General features: G+C 41.3%; 3 protein-coding genes across 4 annotated transcripts; 2 read left to right on the top strand and 1 right to left on the bottom strand.

The window, feature by feature from the left end:
- The first annotated feature begins 1,979 nt into the window (after positions 1-1,979).
- Positions 1,980-7,060, top strand: LOC115023644 (E3 ubiquitin/ISG15 ligase TRIM25-like). The gene is made up of 8 exons (XM_029454823.1): positions 1,980-2,347; positions 2,971-3,823; positions 4,370-4,478; positions 5,486-5,581; positions 5,753-5,986; positions 6,207-6,229; positions 6,424-6,572; positions 6,731-7,060. The coding sequence occupies exons 2-8, from the start codon at positions 3,171-3,173 to the stop codon at positions 7,018-7,020; spliced, it is 1,554 nt and encodes a 517-aa protein (XP_029310683.1). The 5' UTR covers positions 1,980-2,347; positions 2,971-3,170; the 3' UTR covers positions 7,021-7,060.
- A 1,642-nt stretch (positions 7,061-8,702) lies between these two features.
- Positions 8,703-11,401, top strand: LOC115023655 (39S ribosomal protein L48, mitochondrial-like). The gene is given in 9 exon segments (XM_029454840.1): positions 8,703-8,893; positions 9,388-9,446; positions 9,875-9,906; positions 10,044-10,123; positions 10,238-10,407; positions 10,578-10,680; positions 10,776-10,835; positions 10,837-10,866; positions 11,124-11,401. Coding segments are annotated over 9 exon segments (642 nt in total). The 5' UTR covers positions 8,703-8,872; the 3' UTR covers positions 11,211-11,401.
- Positions 11,402-12,138: 737 nt separating this feature from the next.
- On the bottom strand, positions 12,139-16,881 carry LOC115023651 (NACHT, LRR and PYD domains-containing protein 1a-like). Of its 2 annotated transcripts, XM_029454834.1 has the most exons (8): positions 16,810-16,881; positions 16,593-16,671; positions 15,995-16,007; positions 15,369-15,583; positions 12,830-13,086; positions 12,566-12,694; positions 12,358-12,481; positions 12,139-12,243 (listed from the first exon to the last, which is right to left on the bottom strand). In XM_029454834.1, exons 2-8 carry the CDS (start codon positions 16,597-16,599, stop codon positions 12,176-12,178), a joined length of 813 nt encoding a protein of 270 aa, XP_029310694.1. In that variant the 5' UTR covers positions 16,600-16,671; positions 16,810-16,881; the 3' UTR covers positions 12,139-12,175. The 2 variants fall into 2 exon arrangements, with proteins under 2 accessions (XP_029310694.1, XP_029310693.1); XM_029454833.1 differs by lacking the exons at positions 16,593-16,671; positions 16,810-16,881 and having other exon boundaries at positions 15,995-16,085.
- Between the last annotated feature and the right edge of the window lie 428 nt (positions 16,882-17,309).

Below are 17,309 nucleotides of genomic sequence, written 5' to 3'. Positions count from 1 at the left end.
AGAGAGCCTTTGAGAGAGATGTGTATGCCAAGTACCTTCGATGCCGGTACCTTTTGCCTCTGTTTTTTCTGGGGAAGGGCTCTGGACTAAGCAAGTGGATTCACAAATCAAAGTTGGATGTAATTGTGGAGAAAAAAGTGGATGCTGAGCTCAATAATATAGGGAATAAGGAGAAATGGAGCCGAATCAATAAAATGTGGAACTCAGGGGATGTGTGGCGAGTCCCGGAAATCCAAGACATCCTTCGCCCAGTCAAGGTAGAGCCATGCCAGTCTCCCACGATGCCACAGGAGAATGAGAAAGTGTTTGTTTGCGTTGGAGGGAAGAAAATAAAGGTTACAACAGAGGTTGAACCTGTTGGTGCTTCAGCGCAGAGCCCAATGCTTTTCTATCTTGGCTTCACCATTCAGGGTCCTCTGGTCTTCAAAGTGGGATCTCCTGACACATCTGGACAGTGAATAGTTGCTGAGATATTTCAGTCTGGACCAAATTGGTGGACTGATTGATAGACCAACATTGTTATTTCGTGACAAATAACTCTTAGATTTCCCCAAAACACCCAAACTATGTATAACTATGACTCTGATGCAAAAAGTGTAAATGTACAGGGTCAACTTTGTCAGAAGAGTTATATTGATTTAATCATTCTGCATTATTAATTTCTGTGGATGGGTGTATAAAACATTTTTAATATTATTTTATATTTACATTCTTTGACTTTTTATTTAACTATGAGTAATCATACAATAACAGTATCTTAACCAGGTGGCTTGCATTTGAACAATGCTGGTAATGTAATTTAATATGAATATTCATTCTGATTTGATGAAAACACTATATGAAAGCAATTATCTTAAAATTAAAATCACTTTTTTTAATGTAATTTTCCAATACAGCCTATATGCATATATAAATAAATAGGAGATAAATGTATTGTATTTGACCTTAGCAGTTTTATTATACTTTGTTGTTTGTATTCCTGTTATTTTAATGTATTGTATATGTGTATTCTAACATAAATCAATGTTTTCAAAGGAACATGTTGTGAAAATATCATTGGAAATAATGTCGTTTCTTTGGAAATGCAATTAAACTTGCAAGGTTCCTTCTATGTGAGTTTTTGAAGAGGTTAACTACATCTGAAGTGTACTGACTGTTGAAGGACTGTTCTTTTATTATGTTAAAATACACCACCAGCTGCAACATTAGTGATGCGTCATGAGTACTTTTACTTTTGGTACTAAGTATATTTTGATGCCAATACTTTGAGTAAAGTAAGATTTTGAAAGCAGGATATTCACTTGTAACAAAGTATTTTTAAACTGTAGTATAGTTACTTTAACATACTTTAAAATATCTTAATACTGCTTCCCCACCTGCCCCGCAGATTTATCTTGTGACAATTTGGTTGTGTAGCACTGAACTAAACAAGCCAACTGTATATATGGCAGATAAAACTAACTGCACCTCGACTATTACAACTGTACGACAGTAAAATGCTGCTTAAACGTTGATGCATCAGGATTAACAATCTAATAATGTCATTTTATATAAAATATCAGTCACAGGGACGCAGTACACTTTCTGCAAATACTTCTGTACTTTAAATAAAGTACTGTAGGATTTTTATGGTGGCCCTGAAATGCAAAGCACAACAACATATAACCCTAACCCTATAACACATTTAGAAAGTACAACAATAAAACTGAATACACAATATTTCAACAGTTACACAGAAAACACATCATTTTAAAAACACCGTAACAAAATAGTAAATTAGAAATCGTATCTATAAAACGTTTTTTGTTCTGGTTTTCAGTGCAAAATTCAACCAAAATCGTGCTTACGCAATACTAATTAGTAAGAGTAAATAAAAGTAATAACAAAAGCTTACAATAACACTAGAAAGCGTGACAATATACATGTAACAGCGCCCTTAGCGGTCAACCGTTGAATATCCGCGGAATTTCCGAGGATCCCTGAATGCAGCATTTTCCCCGCATCAACCTGCCCAGTTAGCCGTTTAGTCCGTTTGTCTGTCGCACAGGTGTGTGTCGACTCGTCCTTTCGTGTCAAATGTCGAAAACTCCAGATGAGAAACTAAATGCCCGGTGACTAGAATGTTTCCTCGGACTCCCTAAACCAAACCGGAATGTTTGTGGGAACAAAAAAAAGGCAGAGCTAACGGGTCGTAACGTTAACATGTTAGCCCCAGTACGGCAGGTGCACCGCGGCTTCGAGGTTTGTAACGTTAGCCGCATTGTTTGCGACACAGTTAGCTTGTACAGCTCTGGAAATCAGTATTTCAGCTTTACCAAGACGGAACATAAGTACCTACGTTATCAAGGTAAGCAGCGTTAACTGTCCGTCTGTCTGTCGGGGTTTGCTTTAGCTCATCTCTGTCCCAGCAACTCATCCTGGGGAGATTAGTGCAGCTAACGAGGAGGCAAGTTAGCTAATTGTTGCTTGACCCTTTAACCGAAGTTACTGTTAATGTAGCTAACGTTAGTTATCAGGAAACACGTGCTAAATAAGCGATACTGATGTGTTGACGGGTTTCAGAGCAGCTTCACAGGCCTCTGTTGTATCTGACAGGTGAAACAACATGTAAACAACACCGCAGGTGTCCACCAGCTGAGCCATCAGGACGACTCACCTTGTTGTGGAGGTTGTCTCAGAGCATAAAGTTACAGTATATATACTTTTATTGAGAAACATGCAGGAAAATGGAAGTGTTATTGATGGTGGGTCAAACAGTTTCACAAAAGGCACAGTTTACTTTGTTATTAGGGGTTTTATCACGTTTAGAGATGCAGCTAACTGTTTATTTAACTGATTATTTCGTCTATATAAAGTCAAAAATAGTGAATAATGCCACTTTGTTTTTTCCAGCCTAATGCAAATATTTTCTAAGATAAATATAATAATAATTAAGCTAATGAGCTTTTCTTTTTGTCTTTTTCTGCAAAGGGTGAAGCTCTAAATCAGGAAACCTGCAGCCTCTCTCCCTTTTCTACCCACAGTCATCTCTCTCTTACCTCCACTATCTTATATCCTAACCCCAAATACTGTTTTTACACTTCTATCCATCCTTATCTTTCTCACCACCTTTTAATCTCCCACGAGCTCCACCCTACTCGCCTCTCTGACCTCCCCGGGTGATTACTGACATGGCCTCGGCCCAGTCAGAGCAGTCCAGCGTCCTGCAAGAGGAGCTCACCTGCCCAGTGTGCCTGGACTTGTACCGCGACCCCCACTTGCTTCCTTGCGGCCATAACTTCTGCAAGAACTGCCTGGACCGCCTAAGACGGCAAGCGGATCGAGGTCGCTTCCGCTGCCCGGAGTGCCGTGACAGTCACCGGTGTGGCACCAACTTTCAGAAAAACTTCAAACTAGCCAATATTGCTGACGACTACCGTCACCGTAGCAGAGCCACCACTGCAGCCGCTGCAGCTGCGGCTTTAAAGTCCAGAGAGTTGCTGTCGTCTTCTCTGTCAGTGCATCAAGCCAGGAGTCTGTTTGCTGTTCCATGTGACTACTGCCCCTCAGTCGCAGCCGAGGCATCAGGTATCAGTGCAGTTGCAGACGAGTCTTCTGCTGCTTCGGTTTCTCTGGAAGGGGATGACAAGCAGGAAGCTGCTGCTGCTGCTGCTGCTGCGGCGTCAATGTTTGCGGTCAAGACGTGCCTGAAGTGTGAGGTGTCGATGTGCCAGGAGCATGTAAAGCCACATCTGGAACTGCCGGCGTTCCGGGAGCATCCACTGACCGAACCGATGAACGACTTCTGGAAGAGAAAGTGCCCGTATCATGATGAGATATACAGGTAGGAGGCACAAGCATATTGCTGTGGTGGGGGTTTCATCCTGAGCCCCTCTCCCACTGGACAAGAGACCCACTTACACCCACTAACATCTGGCTTTTGACTTAAGTGGGAAAGGTTACAATCTGCATTCATTCTCAGGACAAATGAATGCAGTAGTGACAGTACTATATATATATATATATATATATATATATATATATATATATATATATATATATATATATAAAAGTAAATAACATTTTCACTGTTTACTAAGCCTGTTGTAAACAGAAAGTTATATTCGTCTACGTGCAATAAGAATAGTTTTGTGAATTTTCCCACGCTTAGAAAACCTGCATTAAGGAGCTAATTTTGGTGGGAAAAGAGTATTTTAGGGAAATGTAGTTTTTCTCCGTGTTGAAGAACTGTCACTGATCATTCATCCTTCAATTTGGCCACAAATTTCTGGATGAATGATACAATATTCTGAGTCAAGGATGGTCAGCTGATATCTGATATTAAATAGGAATGAGCCAATCCGATTGTTTTTATTTGGTATGAAACTAGATATTACTGCATGGATGACAAGATGTGCGTGTGCAATGCCTGCACCATAGAAGGAGGACACTCGGGACACACCATCAAGACCCTGAAAAACACCATGAAAGATCTCAAGGTACACCTTTTTATTATCTTCATGGTTTGTGCACAGGTAGTATTAGTATTAGTATTAGTATTAGTATTAGTGTTAGTATTAGTATTAGTATTAGTGTTAGTATTAGTATTAGTATTAGTGTTAGTAGAATGGGAGATAATTGAGGATGTTGTTTTTTAGCCCCGCCTTACATCCCACATAATCTGTGTTAGAAATGTTATTATTATATTATAATAACACAAAATCCCTGTATTAAAATAAATAATGATATTTTCAGTATTTAAGAGCGTTGTATTCACACACATGTGTATGAACGGTTGTGCTCTGTAGCCTGCTACATTCGCTTTCACCTCCTGATTGTTTGGCTCACACAAAGTCCTGTGATGAGTCTGGAATCCTGATGAATGAATATTGACAGTTGTTGTTGTAGTGTGTGTGTGTGTGTGTGTGTGTGTGTGGTGTGTGTGTGTGTGTGTGTGTGTGTGTGTGTGTGTGTGGTGTGTGTGTGTGTGTGTGTGTGTGTGTGTGTGTGTGTGAATGAAAGAGCCACATGACTTTGTGGTCTTTCTATAGGAGAGTTAAATCCACTTCCTCTGCCTCCATTCTCCTGAACAGTGTGAAGTGGAGAGGCTTCCACTTCAACATGTTGTATACGTGGCACGACAAAGATGTGCAAGTAAACTTTGCCACGGAGTGTCGATAAGTGACTGATAGTGTTATGAATAACTTAATCTCTCACATCTGGTACAACACACGATGTGGTGCTCTGTTATAGGCACCAGACAAGAGATGGGGAGCTGCAATCAAACAGAATCATCAAGTGAGGAGTTGCAATTCAATAAAAAGCACAACATGCAGAGACGAGATATTTCAACGGGTTTCGGTCGAAAGATGACTTTTGAAAGCCGTTATAAGCAGAACGGAAACAAGTATTTGTCATTGGCACAGTAATAATCAACCACTACGCTAACAGACTAACTCTTTCTATCGATTGTGACGTCATTATCACTTTGCCTCATGTTCACCAGGGCACTCTGGATAAGCAGCTGTACCGGGTTGAAAGGAAATACAGCATGGCAGAGAAAAAACTCCAGGAGCAGAAGGAGAAGGAGAGACAGAATAAGGTCAGAGCGATTTGAAGATTTGTTGTATTTGAATGTTTTTGTGATCACAATTTATAGTAGTTACAGTAATATACTGAACACTTTAACAATACCTTGCACGGGCTAATCTCTTTTTCTTAATGACTTACTCCTCTTTCCACGATCCTCCTCATCATCACGTCCCTCATCTAGAAGTTCATGGACGACTCTGAGCAGTGCTTGACCAGGCTGGGTGAGGACATGAAGGCCAAAGTACTCCACTTTGTCACCAAATTGCAAGAATGCGCGCGCACTCATTGTGACACCAACGGGCCGGCGATTCAGAAGAACATCTCCAGGATCTGCCAGGACCAGGCCCGTCTGCAGGAGGTCCGCTGTGGCATCGAAAACCTCATGCAGGAAAGCGACCCTTTCCGCTTCATCGAGGTGAGACGCTTCGCTCAACGCCGTCGAGCTGTTTGCTGCAAAGCTTTTCTCAAAGTGCACAAAAAGACCACAGCGTAGCAAATGTAATGCAGTTAGGAGGACTGTCTTCAGCTTTAGAACAAACCGCGACACAATCAATGGCAGCTATGTTTTTAAAATGCACATGTACATTACAAAATCTACTTTGTGCATGATGTGTTGTTTTTGTCCCTTTTTACAGGCATACAAGACCACAGGGAAACAGTGAGTACTACTTGTTCATTCATTCAGGACGAGTAGAAAACTATTATATACTATATATCAAACTATTTTCTAACATTTAATAGACAGATGTCCCACAGAGAACTCTAAAACCCATAGATATTGAGTTTACTTTCATACATCACAAACATATCAAACCCTGACTGTGTGTGTGTGTGTGTGTGTGTGTGTTTTAGGTGTCGTAGGCAGCTGAGGAAGAACATGTTCTACCCAGAATACGTCGACATGGAGACGGAGGTTCTTGGAGTGATGATGGAAGAGGAAATGAGGAAATTCCTTGATGAGGAACTCCCGTGTCACATTGTCGCTGCCATTAACTCCCTGTGTAAGGACCGTTCATTCATTACATGCTCTTCTAATGTAACGTTGTTCTAAGTGCTGCTGCTCGTCTTCAGCGTTACACTACAGCGTAACCAGAAGTGATACCTTGATGCCAGTTAGAACGTCCAGTTTACAACGTTTCAAACTCTGTCCACTCATCAGGTCATCTTTCAGATCTCGAGGAGGAGGAGGACCAGGAGGAGAACGAGGAAGAGGCTGTGGAGGAGGAGGACGACGACGATGACAGCAGCGTGGAGGAAATGAGGAGCGAGGGGGAGGAGGAAGAGGAGGAAGATGAGGAGGAGGAAGAAGAGGAGGAGGAAGGACAAACCGACAGTGCGCTGGCTTATCGTCTTTACAGTCTAGGGGAGGAGGAGGAGGAGGAGGAGGAAGAGGACGAAGAAGAGGACGAGGATGGAGAGGAGGATGATGAGGAAGAGAGAGGAGTTTAACAGAGGACCGGATTTGTATAGATATATTTTACACCTCTTATAGCACTTTGGACTTGATCCTTAACTGCGGGTGAACAGATGTTAAGGTTGTAACATCTGTTTCAGTGTTGCGCCCGTCTTCTCTTTGAATGTCCCGTGTACAGTTCAGGACTCGAGCAGCTACCACATTTTGCCTCAAACCCTCCTACAATATTCTGAGATGACACACTGGATGATAAGAGCGCTGGATTTAAACGTGACTGTGCACTGAGAATCTGCCAACGTGAACGTCACGCTCAACCTGTGTTGCATACTGCTCAAACTTAACTACGGTGCTTTATAGTCGACGTTTGCTGCATACGGAAACACACAGACGTGAATGTATAATGACAGGATGTGGCTCAAGGACTCAAAACACCTCAAACTGAAATTGGCAAAACCTCTGCAAGTCTGTAATGCCGGATTTCTTTTACCACTTTGCTAAGAATTTTACAAAATATTAGGAATTCGCACAAAACAGAATTGATTAGATTTGAATTTGTTTAAGAAATTTTATCCGTTCACGTGACTTTTTGATATAACAGGTGCTCAGCAGAGAGCTTCTGGAGAAACAAATCCTTACATTTTCCAACCATACGTAAGAAACTGTTGAGTTTTCCCAGTTCTCATCACCATAGAAAGCCTTTTGATCTGTATCCTTGTAAACAGGCCAACACATTTTAACTGAAGGTGAGCGGACACACTAGGCTAGTAACAATCTACGTGACTGAGTCCTGCGTGTATGGAATTTTGTGATTGTTTCATTCATGCTACAGTTAAACATTGCAAGCCAAAGAGTAAGGATGTGTGTGTGTGTGAGTGTGTGCGTGTGTGTGTGTGTGTGCATGAATAATTTTAAAGGTTTTGTTTGCTTGGCATGACATTAGAAAAATAAATGCTGTGTGTTAATAACAGTCTACATAGGCTATACGATGACTTTGCTTTTCATAGTTGTGCTTTAAAAGCAATTAATGCATTGTTTAAAAAAATGTCCTATGCACAGTTCATACATTAATCTCAAAATATAAGTTCCAGGTGGTGAGGAATTTTGCACTTTACTACAATAAATGTTAGGCCTGAAATATTTGATTGTTAAAAGTTGATTATTTTGATACGAGTGACTTTGTGAGGGGCCAAAATATTATAATAATAGTAGTAGTAATAATAATAATAACCTGTTGAAATGTGCACAGTTGTCCTTTGGAAAATATGAAAAATGCAAGTCTGCATGATTTAACTTCGGTTAGGGTTTGTCTACATGAGGGCAGAGACAAGGGGTTAAAAATAATAATTTAGAAAATAATCATACTGAATTGACATTTCATTAAAAAAAAAATAGCTGGAATAAAAATCAGACGTGGGCAGTGATTCAGGAAGATGTCAGGAACTATATCTAATATCGATATAGATGTTTATATATAGATTTATATAAAAAAATAATACACAACACATAACAAATTATGTTTTAATAGATTTTTGTTATTCATTTTTTAACAGTTAACAATCCAATGATACACAAACGGTAAAGTATACCTGTTTCTCAATTTAAACAAATACATAGGTGAATATATGTTAAAGTAAATTACATGATTAACGTAAAATGAAATAAAAATAAAGTTAAATTAAAGTTAGTCCGAATGTTAATCCCGTCCCGGAACGTTTGTTCTGGTGTTTTCAATCCACGGACACAAAACAGGACGGAGCAACTTCCTGTGAGCACTTCCGGCAGCAGTCAGTCATGTGTTTTGAACGGTTTTAATTGATATTACATGTAAACTAACTCCAGAAAACGCCCACGGAGTGTTTCCCGTTGAACAGACAGAGAGGTTGAGCTATGAACGCTTTCTTTCGAAAGGGTAACGTGTTTAGTTTTCTCTCCGCTAAATGTTACGTTTTTTCACAGAGGTCATAGCTGCAGCACTAATAACGTCAGCTCCAAGTTGTTGCTTTTTGCACGTTAAGCTAACATTAGTCTAAGTTAAAAGCAGGTTAAGCGTTTTCTACCATCAGAAATAATATAGACAGACACTCTTATATTATAAGTACTTTATATTATGTGTGTAGGTAGACCTCTGGCAGGTGTGCAGAAGGTAGATTTCTCACAATATAGTCTGTGAATTATCATTTGTTGGAAGGAAATCTTCCAATCTTACAGCCTTTTTTATCATGTAGCTTAGTTACCTGAATCACGTGATATCAGTCAATATCAAATGTTTGTGTGATGCATTAGTAATCTGGTTAAACATACCTAGATTTAGTTGACTGTATTCAAAACTAGTAATATGTTATGAGATTTTTCAGACACTTGTTTTGTAAATATAGAAGCTGATGTTGTTCTGTTCTCTCCAGTTGCAAGTGTCGGTCACACAACAGGCATTTGTGTTTAATGGAGCACTTGCATTATGCCGGTAAGTCTTTTTCAATTCTCATACGTCATGTTTGTCTAACTGGAAGCTATATTGTCAGGGTGTGATCATTGTAGCCCTTCATAACAACCACAGACACCTCAGCTCACTTCAGCCTTACCTAAAAAAAGATTTCATTACAACTTAGGTCTTTTTTTGTTAGTTATGGTAAGATTTTATGCAACATTAAACTACGTCCTACGCAAGAAAAGTGTGGTCAAACCGCTTAATTTGGCAGTAAATGAACAATATCCAAGTTATACCAAAGCAGAACTGTCCAATACGTTGCAGGTTTGCAACACAATATATTTGTCTCCACTGGTTAGTCGCAAGAATGCAGAATAATTATCATTTTCCAAAATGATCTCAAAGTGACCATGGTGATATGAATCCTCTCTTTCTGACTAAAACGTATACTGTTGTATTTAAAGGGCCACACCGACCATCCAGCATCCTGTTTGGAGTGAGTATTTAAAGACTACAATTAGTACTGTGTTTGTTATTGCTATCAGACAAACGTGTGTGTGTGTGTGTGTGTGTGTGTGTGGGTACACACACATAACACATAATGTATTAAATGACACATTTTCTTTTCCACAGCTTCTGTAAACGAAAGACAATACAGATCAATGCCAACCAACGGGATTGGGAGGTGGAGACATCTTGTAGTTAAAGTCGTGGTAAGACTCTTAAAATCCTATTTTTACATTTTGGAAAAAAAATGTTTGTGTGTGTAGTTTGGACAAAGGGTTTAAATGTCTGTTGTAAAGTGACTCATGATTTTTTTTATTTAGCAAAAGAAAAAGAGAGATAAACACCAGATGAAAGAGATCAAATCGGGATCAAAAACAACATACCCGACTCTGAATGTGAAAGTAACGGGTTATGACATGACGCTGGTGGAGCATTACTCCAACTACATCCACAACCTCTGCAACCGGCTCCACATCAAAGTCTCAGACAGGTGAGGATATTTAGAAATATATAACTGTATACAGTATACCTCCATATGTATGTACACAGAGATGGAGGTCAATGTGCTCTTCCAAAAGAGTATTATGCGCGTGTCATCTTTGCATTACAGTAGAAAATATGCTTTAATTAGGTTTTGTTTAAATTGTTTTTCACATGCAGCTATGCCCTGCAAACCAAGACCTCTGAGGTCATGTTAACGAAAGAGGAAAGCAGCAGGATGAATATTGAAGTCATCCTGAAGACTCATTCACGAATCATCCAGGTAAAACTGATCAGGTTTAAGTTTCCTTTTAACTCAATTAATGCAGGTTCTTTGTTTCAAAGACCTAATTATTGATCTGTGTTCTTTTTCTGTAGTTGTCCAGTCTGGACGCCTCAATCTGTCCCGTTTTCATGGATGTTATTTTGAAGAATCAGGGCAGAGGGAGTCCAGCTCTCTGTGGAGAAGGTGAGTTAGCATCTAAGTAGTTTTGGGATGGGGTTCATTTAGGTTTTTTGTCAGTTGGTTACACTAAAAGGAGGGTTTCAATGTACATACGGGCACCTGACTTGGTGAAAAATGGTGAACCTTTCCTTTAATTGGAGATAAGAGGTGACGCCCAAGTCTAACTCCAGGCAACCAAACACTTTCACCACGAGCAACCTGTGTCCTGGACAATCATTAACACACAGTAACGATCTCTCCTCTTCCTGTTTCCCTCTCAGCACAACGTGGATGAATACCATGCACGGTTCAAAATCCGGTCAGAGCTGGAGGGGCTCAAGTCGAAGATTGGCACAAGGAACAGATGAACAGACATTCTTACGTTTAAACCTTCCTGACTTCCAAAGCTACATGTGACACAGACGTTACCTGTTTATTTATTCCCTGGCATTCCTTACCTGAATGCTGTTAAAGGTGATCACAGAAACTGTACACATTCATATTGACATTCTTTTATGATCTCTGGAAAATAAAACCATGGCAATTTTTTCAAACTGAAGACATTGTTTTAGTTAATGCTTCAAATCTCTTCCTTTTTTTATGGTTAAATATTGTGCATAAGGCTATAATGACTTTATACAGTATATCATTAGATTATTATTACTCATGTATACAGTTTTACTTTTGTATTGGTTCAAGTGGAGCTGATTAATCAGGGTTAGGGTTAGAGAAAATGTTTAATTTATTCAAACCAATAGTACAAAGCTCACGATTTATTAAAATAAATTAAAAAGCTGGAATCATGAAATGTGTTGACATAACAAATAGTTGCTAATTGGTTAATTGTAATAAAAATACCACCTCTGGACGACCCGCTCTACCTCCTGAGCCACAGCGGCCCCTACTATGACTTACATGTGCAAAAAGACTGAAATTAGAAATAGGATATGCTGTATATATGACCTGGAGACACTTTACCCTGATCTCTCCAGCTCAGAAACAAGAGGCTTCATACTCTTCATCCCTTTAAGGATTCTATAGAGAGCCTCTTTGCCTGTTTTGCCGGCTGCAATCACAAGCGTGTGAATGTCCCTCATCTGCTCTCGTTTGGTTTTTGAGGCTCTCACATCATCATATTGCTCCTTTGAGATCAACTCCTTCTCTATGAGTTTATCCAGGATGTGTTCTGTATCTGTCACTCGGTTTATCAGAGCTGTCCGATGGCGATCCACAAAGTGCTGACCTGAGGCAGGAAGATAAAAGCAAACATCTGAAAAACTGTTTAAACACGGGGTAGCAATGGTGTACAAAGTCACTATGGGAAGTCATCTTATCACTCGTCAATCCTAATTTTTCTTTTCTTACCTTCGTTATGATCAGTAGTTTGACTTTGGTAATCTCCTGAAATAAATACAGGTCACAATGCTGATTAGTTCATGGATATTTAGCCGATTCAATGTTATTGCCAACACACATGGTTGTGCATATTTAGCTAAACAGAATAAAGGGGCTAACCTTTATGAATGGTACAGGTCCAGACAGTGTTCTGCTTACTTTGAAGCCTGAGGGTGAAGTCGCTGTCTGCATCTCTGATGAACACCTCAAAGTAATTTCTACCATCACATCTGAGCTCTCGTGTCTGTGCAAAAAAATTAAAATAAACAAGGTTTAATAATAAATTAGGATCTTTAATTTGACACAGAGCCCTGATATTAAAACTTACGCTGGGTTGAATGTCTGCATCCGTCTTGTTTGTTGTGAGGGAGAACTTATCTCCCAATTGCAAGGACTTGTCTGGGCCTGGTTTTAGGAGTTTTATTGATCCATGAGGGTTTTGCTCTTGTTCCACTTCCTGTGAAAACAAAGTTTTTAAACTTTATACAGGTAAAGGAGAATGCAATACAGTAACTATGCTGTTTCTAAAGGTGCACATGTGTTACATCTTGTAACTGTTTGAATTAATTACTGAAATAAATATAATAGCAACCTGTTTTACAGCTGGATCAGGTGGCACCAGGTAAACATCCAATGTGAGGAATTCTTTGTGTGTCCTGTATATCAATGTGTCATAGAAAACTTTCACAGGCAGGCCGAATGTCCTCCGGATCATGGCTCCTAGCGGAGAGAAATCTGGCTGGAACAACTTGACGTGGTACGATGTGACTTCTGAAACTTGTTCCACAAAATCTCCACAAGTATCCACATGTAGAACTTTAAACATGTCTGACATTTTGGAGTTGAGATCTGCAAAAGAAAGCGCACAGATTGAGTGATGAGAAAAGGGATGGATCAATATAATTTTTGCATATTTTTTAAATGACATCCATCCTGTGGGCCCACCACTCATGGGAAAAACCGCTGGGGTCGGGTGTGCTGTCACACGGGTGGCAGTGATTGTCAGGGACCTCGACGGACCAGACCCGGCCAGCAGAGGCTGGCTCTGGGGACGTGGAACGTCACCTCTCTGTGGGGGAAGGAGCCGGAACTAGTGCGGGAGGTGGAGCGCTACCAGTTAGATCTGGTGGGGCTGTACTCCTGGATAGGGGTTGGGCTCTATTCTTCTCCGGAGTTACCCAAGGTGATAGGTGTCGGGCGGGTGTGCGGATACTCACAAGGTCTCCGGCTGAGCGCTGCTACGTTGGAGTTCACCCCAGTGGACGAGAGGGTCGCCTCCCTACTCCTTCGGGTTATGGGGGGGGGGGGGAACTCTGAATGTCGTTTGTGCCTATGCCCCAAACAGCAGTTTGGAGTATTCAGCCTTCTTGGAGACCCTGAATGGATGATCGATTTTGTGATAGTATCACCTGATTGAACCTGAGTGAGCGATGTTCAAAACGTCTATTGCTGAAGCTGCGGTGAGGAGCTGTGGTCTCAAGGTCTTAGGTGCCTCAAGGGGCGGTAACCCTCGAACACAGTGGTGGACCCCGGTGGTCAGGGAAGCTGTTCGACTGAAGAAGGAGTCCTTCCGGGTTATGTTATCCGGGAAGACTCCGGAAACAGTTGCAGGGTACCGACTGCCTCGAAGGGCGACAGCATCTGCCTTGGCAGAGGCAAAGCATCAAGTGTGGGAGAAGTTCGGAGAAGCTATGGAGAAGGGCTTTCTGTCGGCGGTGCTTTTGGAAAACCGTCCGGCACCTCAGGAGGGGGAAGTAGGGAACCATCCAAGCTGTGTACAGCAAGGTGGACCCTGCTGACTGCGACTGAGAAGGTTATCGGGCGGTGGAAGGAGCACTTTGAGGAACTCCTGAATCCGACTAACACGCCCTCTATGGTAGAGGCAGAGCTGGAAGCTGATGGGGGACCATCGTAAATTTCCCTGTTGGAGGTCACTGAGGTAGTCAAACAACTCCACAGTGGCAAAGCCACAGGGGTTGATGAGATCTGTATAGAAATGCTGAAGGCTTTGGGTGTTGAGGGGCTGTCTTGGTTGTCACGCCTTGTCAACATTGCGTGGAAGTCTGGGACAGTGTCTAGGGGGTGGTGGTTCCCTTATTCAAAAAGGGGGACCAGAGAGTGTGTGCCAACTACAGGGGTATCACGCCTTCTCAGCCTCCCTGGTAAAGTCTACTCCGAGGTGCTGGAAATGAGGGTTCGGCCAATAGTCGAACCTCTGATTGAAGAGGAACAATGCGGATTACGTCCTGGTCATGGAACGGACCAACTCTTCACTCTCACAAGGATCCTGGAGGGGGCCTGGGAGTACGCCCATTGTGGTTCTGGAGAAGGAGTATGACCGGGTCCCCCGGGTGATACTGTGGAAGGTGCTGCGGGAGTATGGGGTGAGGGGGTCACTTCTGAGGGCCATCCAATCCCTGTATGCCCAAAGCGAGAGTTGTGTCTGGATAGTCGCAGTTCGGTGGCCTGCTGCATACTCCGGGTAGGGAATGAGCCCTTACCCCAAGTGAAGGAGTTCAAGTACCTTGGGGTCTTGTTCGCGAGTGGGGACGATGGAGCGAGAGATTGGCCGGAGTATCGGAACCGCAGGGGCGGTATTGCATTTGCTTTATCACACCGTTCACAAAAAGAAAAGAGAGCTGAGCCAGAAGGCAAAGCTCTCGATCTACCGGTCGATCTTAGTTCCTACCCTCACCTATGGTCGTGAAGTCTGGGGTCATGACCGAAAGAACGAGATTGCCGGTACAAGCGGCCAAAAAGGGTTTTCTCAGGTGGGTGGCTGGCGTCTCCCTTAGAGATCGGGTGAGAAGCACAGCCATCCGCGAAAGAGTAGAGCCGCTGCTCCTTTGCGTTGAAAGGAGCCAGTTGAGGTGGTTTGGGCATCTAGTAAGGATGCCACCTGGGCACCTCCCTAGGGAGGTGACCCCAGGGAAAACCCAGGACTCGGTGAAGAGATTATATCTCCTCATTAGCCTGCGAATGCCTCGGGATCCTCCAGTCGGAGCTGGCGGATGTGGCCCGGAGAAGGGAAGTTTGCTGCCCCCATGACCCGACCCGTCTACCATAAGCGGTAGACGATGGATGGATGTTTTTTAAATGCTGTTAAATTAAGTTTTCGCATGACACCTCACCTACACAGATCCAGTGTGGCAGATGCACCTCCTCTATCTTCCCAGATGTGAGTGTGATGTCCAGCAGAGGTCCTGCTGGCATGTAATCTACGCATGAAGGCCTCTTCATGTGTTCGTCCCATGAGCAGAACTGGTATTTGAAGATGACCTTTTCCTTACAAACCCAGCGCAGGGCAGACTCACTGCATTCAAAGCGACCTGCATCAGACTGGTGGCTAAGGAGGGAAAGGGAATACAAATTGTTTTGGAGTAACTACAAATGGAAATACTGACTTTGCTACGATTATTGCAACATAAATTAATTTGCTGCAGCTTTTATGAAAAAGTGTGATGCAATCCGCAACCATTTTTGAATAGTAAGTCAGAATGAACACACATGTAATATCTAATTAGTCAGTAAAATGTATTTAAATGTTACAGAACATTATTGTTGACAGCCTCAAAGTAAAGCTGCCTCAAAGTTGCCTCAGGGAGAAATATCCCTCAGATGTTAACGCAATACATTTATTTCACTGGTTCTGAATGAAACTATTAAAAAAATGATTGATCACATTTGCAAATATTCTTTCAATTGGATTATTTTTGCAGGAATGTTACAAAGACTAGTGGTTGTAATTGTTATGTACCTGTAGGTTTTATCTTCACCAACAGTAGGTTCAAGTTTAATCCAATTACTGGAGTCCTGTTTCAGAAGACAAAACATTTTTCATAATCAGTTTAGCTATTTTACAGACATTAAAAATGTCTCAGCATCTGTTTATATAAAAAAAGGTGACATTAAAAAAACTGGCAAAAGGTTCAAGCTTCAACTTTCCAGTACATTCATTTGTGGACAGGTTTGGTCAAAAAGCAACATTCACTGTGTAGTATTTTAATCACAGTGTCAAAGCCGGTCCTGGATGCTATCAGAGTTTAGGCTAACGTTAGCAGCTCTGTCTTGCTCTTATCTGTATTTGGGGAACAATGGTTCCCGCCTGGAAATGAACAGAGACTTTTCCCTACCTCTGTCTGAACTTGAGGACACATTGTTGTTTGAAGAATACTCACATGTTCAAGTGGTAAAACTTCCTCAGTTATCATTGTAAGCTGCGTTATGTGCCGTGCAAGAAAGGAAAGCTCATCAGGGAGCGTACATTCAGGATGAAGCATGTAGAGACATGTACGCACGGTACGCTATTGTTGTGTATTTGTAATATTTTTCTTTATACATTTACAAAGACCTACCGGACATTTGGAGCGCAGATTTTTCCTTTGAGGCAAGGTAGACCGACGACTGGATACTTCTGAACTCTTCTGGGGATCTCTGTGGAGAACGCATGCATTTACATTAACGCGGGAATAGTAATGTATGATAAATGTAATATATCGTTAATATCAGAACTCCTGAATGTAATAACAGCAACGCTACAGCTGATAAACTCTGTTAGCTTTCATTGCTTACCTTTTAGATTTCCCAGACGTCTTGGTTTTAGGAGTCACTTCCTCGACTTTCTTCTTGGACAGAACGACTGCAGAGCACGGACCTTGACACAAACACATCCAACATTTTATGAGTTGATACGGTCTTTAATTTATGATTATTGTAAGTAATAAAAAAGAACTTACAGTATACAATATAAACAGAATGGTGATGGTGGAAACATACTTGCCATGTCAGCAGTGGTGTAATATCTAAAAGGAAATTATATTCAGATCAGTTTTATGTATTTTTGCATCAACACAAAGTGATATTTAACCACTTTTACCACCTTATATTCATTCTTTTCATTTTGGTTTGGAAATGTCATAACACTTGAAGGCACCTTTCAGCACATACTGGCTTCAACGGCTATAATTTAGTGGAACATTTTTGAAACTATATGTGTCATATTAATAAGAGAACATGCTTATTTGATTCTTTAGAATGCTTAAATTTGTATTTTGGGTAAACCTTTACACTTA

Source organism: Cottoperca gobio, chromosome 18 (genome assembly GCF_900634415.1).
Source record: "Cottoperca gobio chromosome 18, fCotGob3.1, whole genome shotgun sequence".
Lineage (NCBI taxonomy): Eukaryota > Metazoa > Chordata > Actinopteri > Perciformes > Bovichtidae > Cottoperca > Cottoperca gobio.
Note: the sequence above shows the minus strand (reverse complement) of the source record. Positions and strands in the feature narration are given on the sequence as shown.

Excerpts from the sequence above, each read along its gene's own strand:
- LOC115023644 (XM_029454823.1), top strand. The coding sequence starts at position 3,171 with ATGGCCTCGGCCCAGTCAGAGCAGTCCAGCGTCCTGCAAGAGGAGCTC. Across the intron at positions 4,479-5,485 it reads ACACCATGAAAGATCTCAAG|GGCACTCTGGATAAGCAGCT; the intron begins GTACACCTTTTT and ends CATGTTCACCAG. Across the intron at positions 6,573-6,730 it reads CGCTGCCATTAACTCCCTGT|GTCATCTTTCAGATCTCGAG; the intron begins GTAAGGACCGTT and ends TCCACTCATCAG.
- LOC115023651 (XM_029454833.1), bottom strand. The coding sequence starts at position 16,071 with ATGTTTTGTCTTCTGAAACAGGACTCCAGTAATTGGATTAAACTTGAA. Across the intron at positions 15,584-15,994 it reads GGTGAAGATAAAACCTACAG|CCACCAGTCTGATGCAGGTC; the intron begins GTACATAACAAT and ends TTCCCTCCTTAG. Across the intron at positions 12,244-12,357 it reads GACCTGTACCATTCATAAAG|GAGATTACCAAAGTCAAACT; the intron begins GTTAGCCCCTTT and ends TATTTATTTCAG.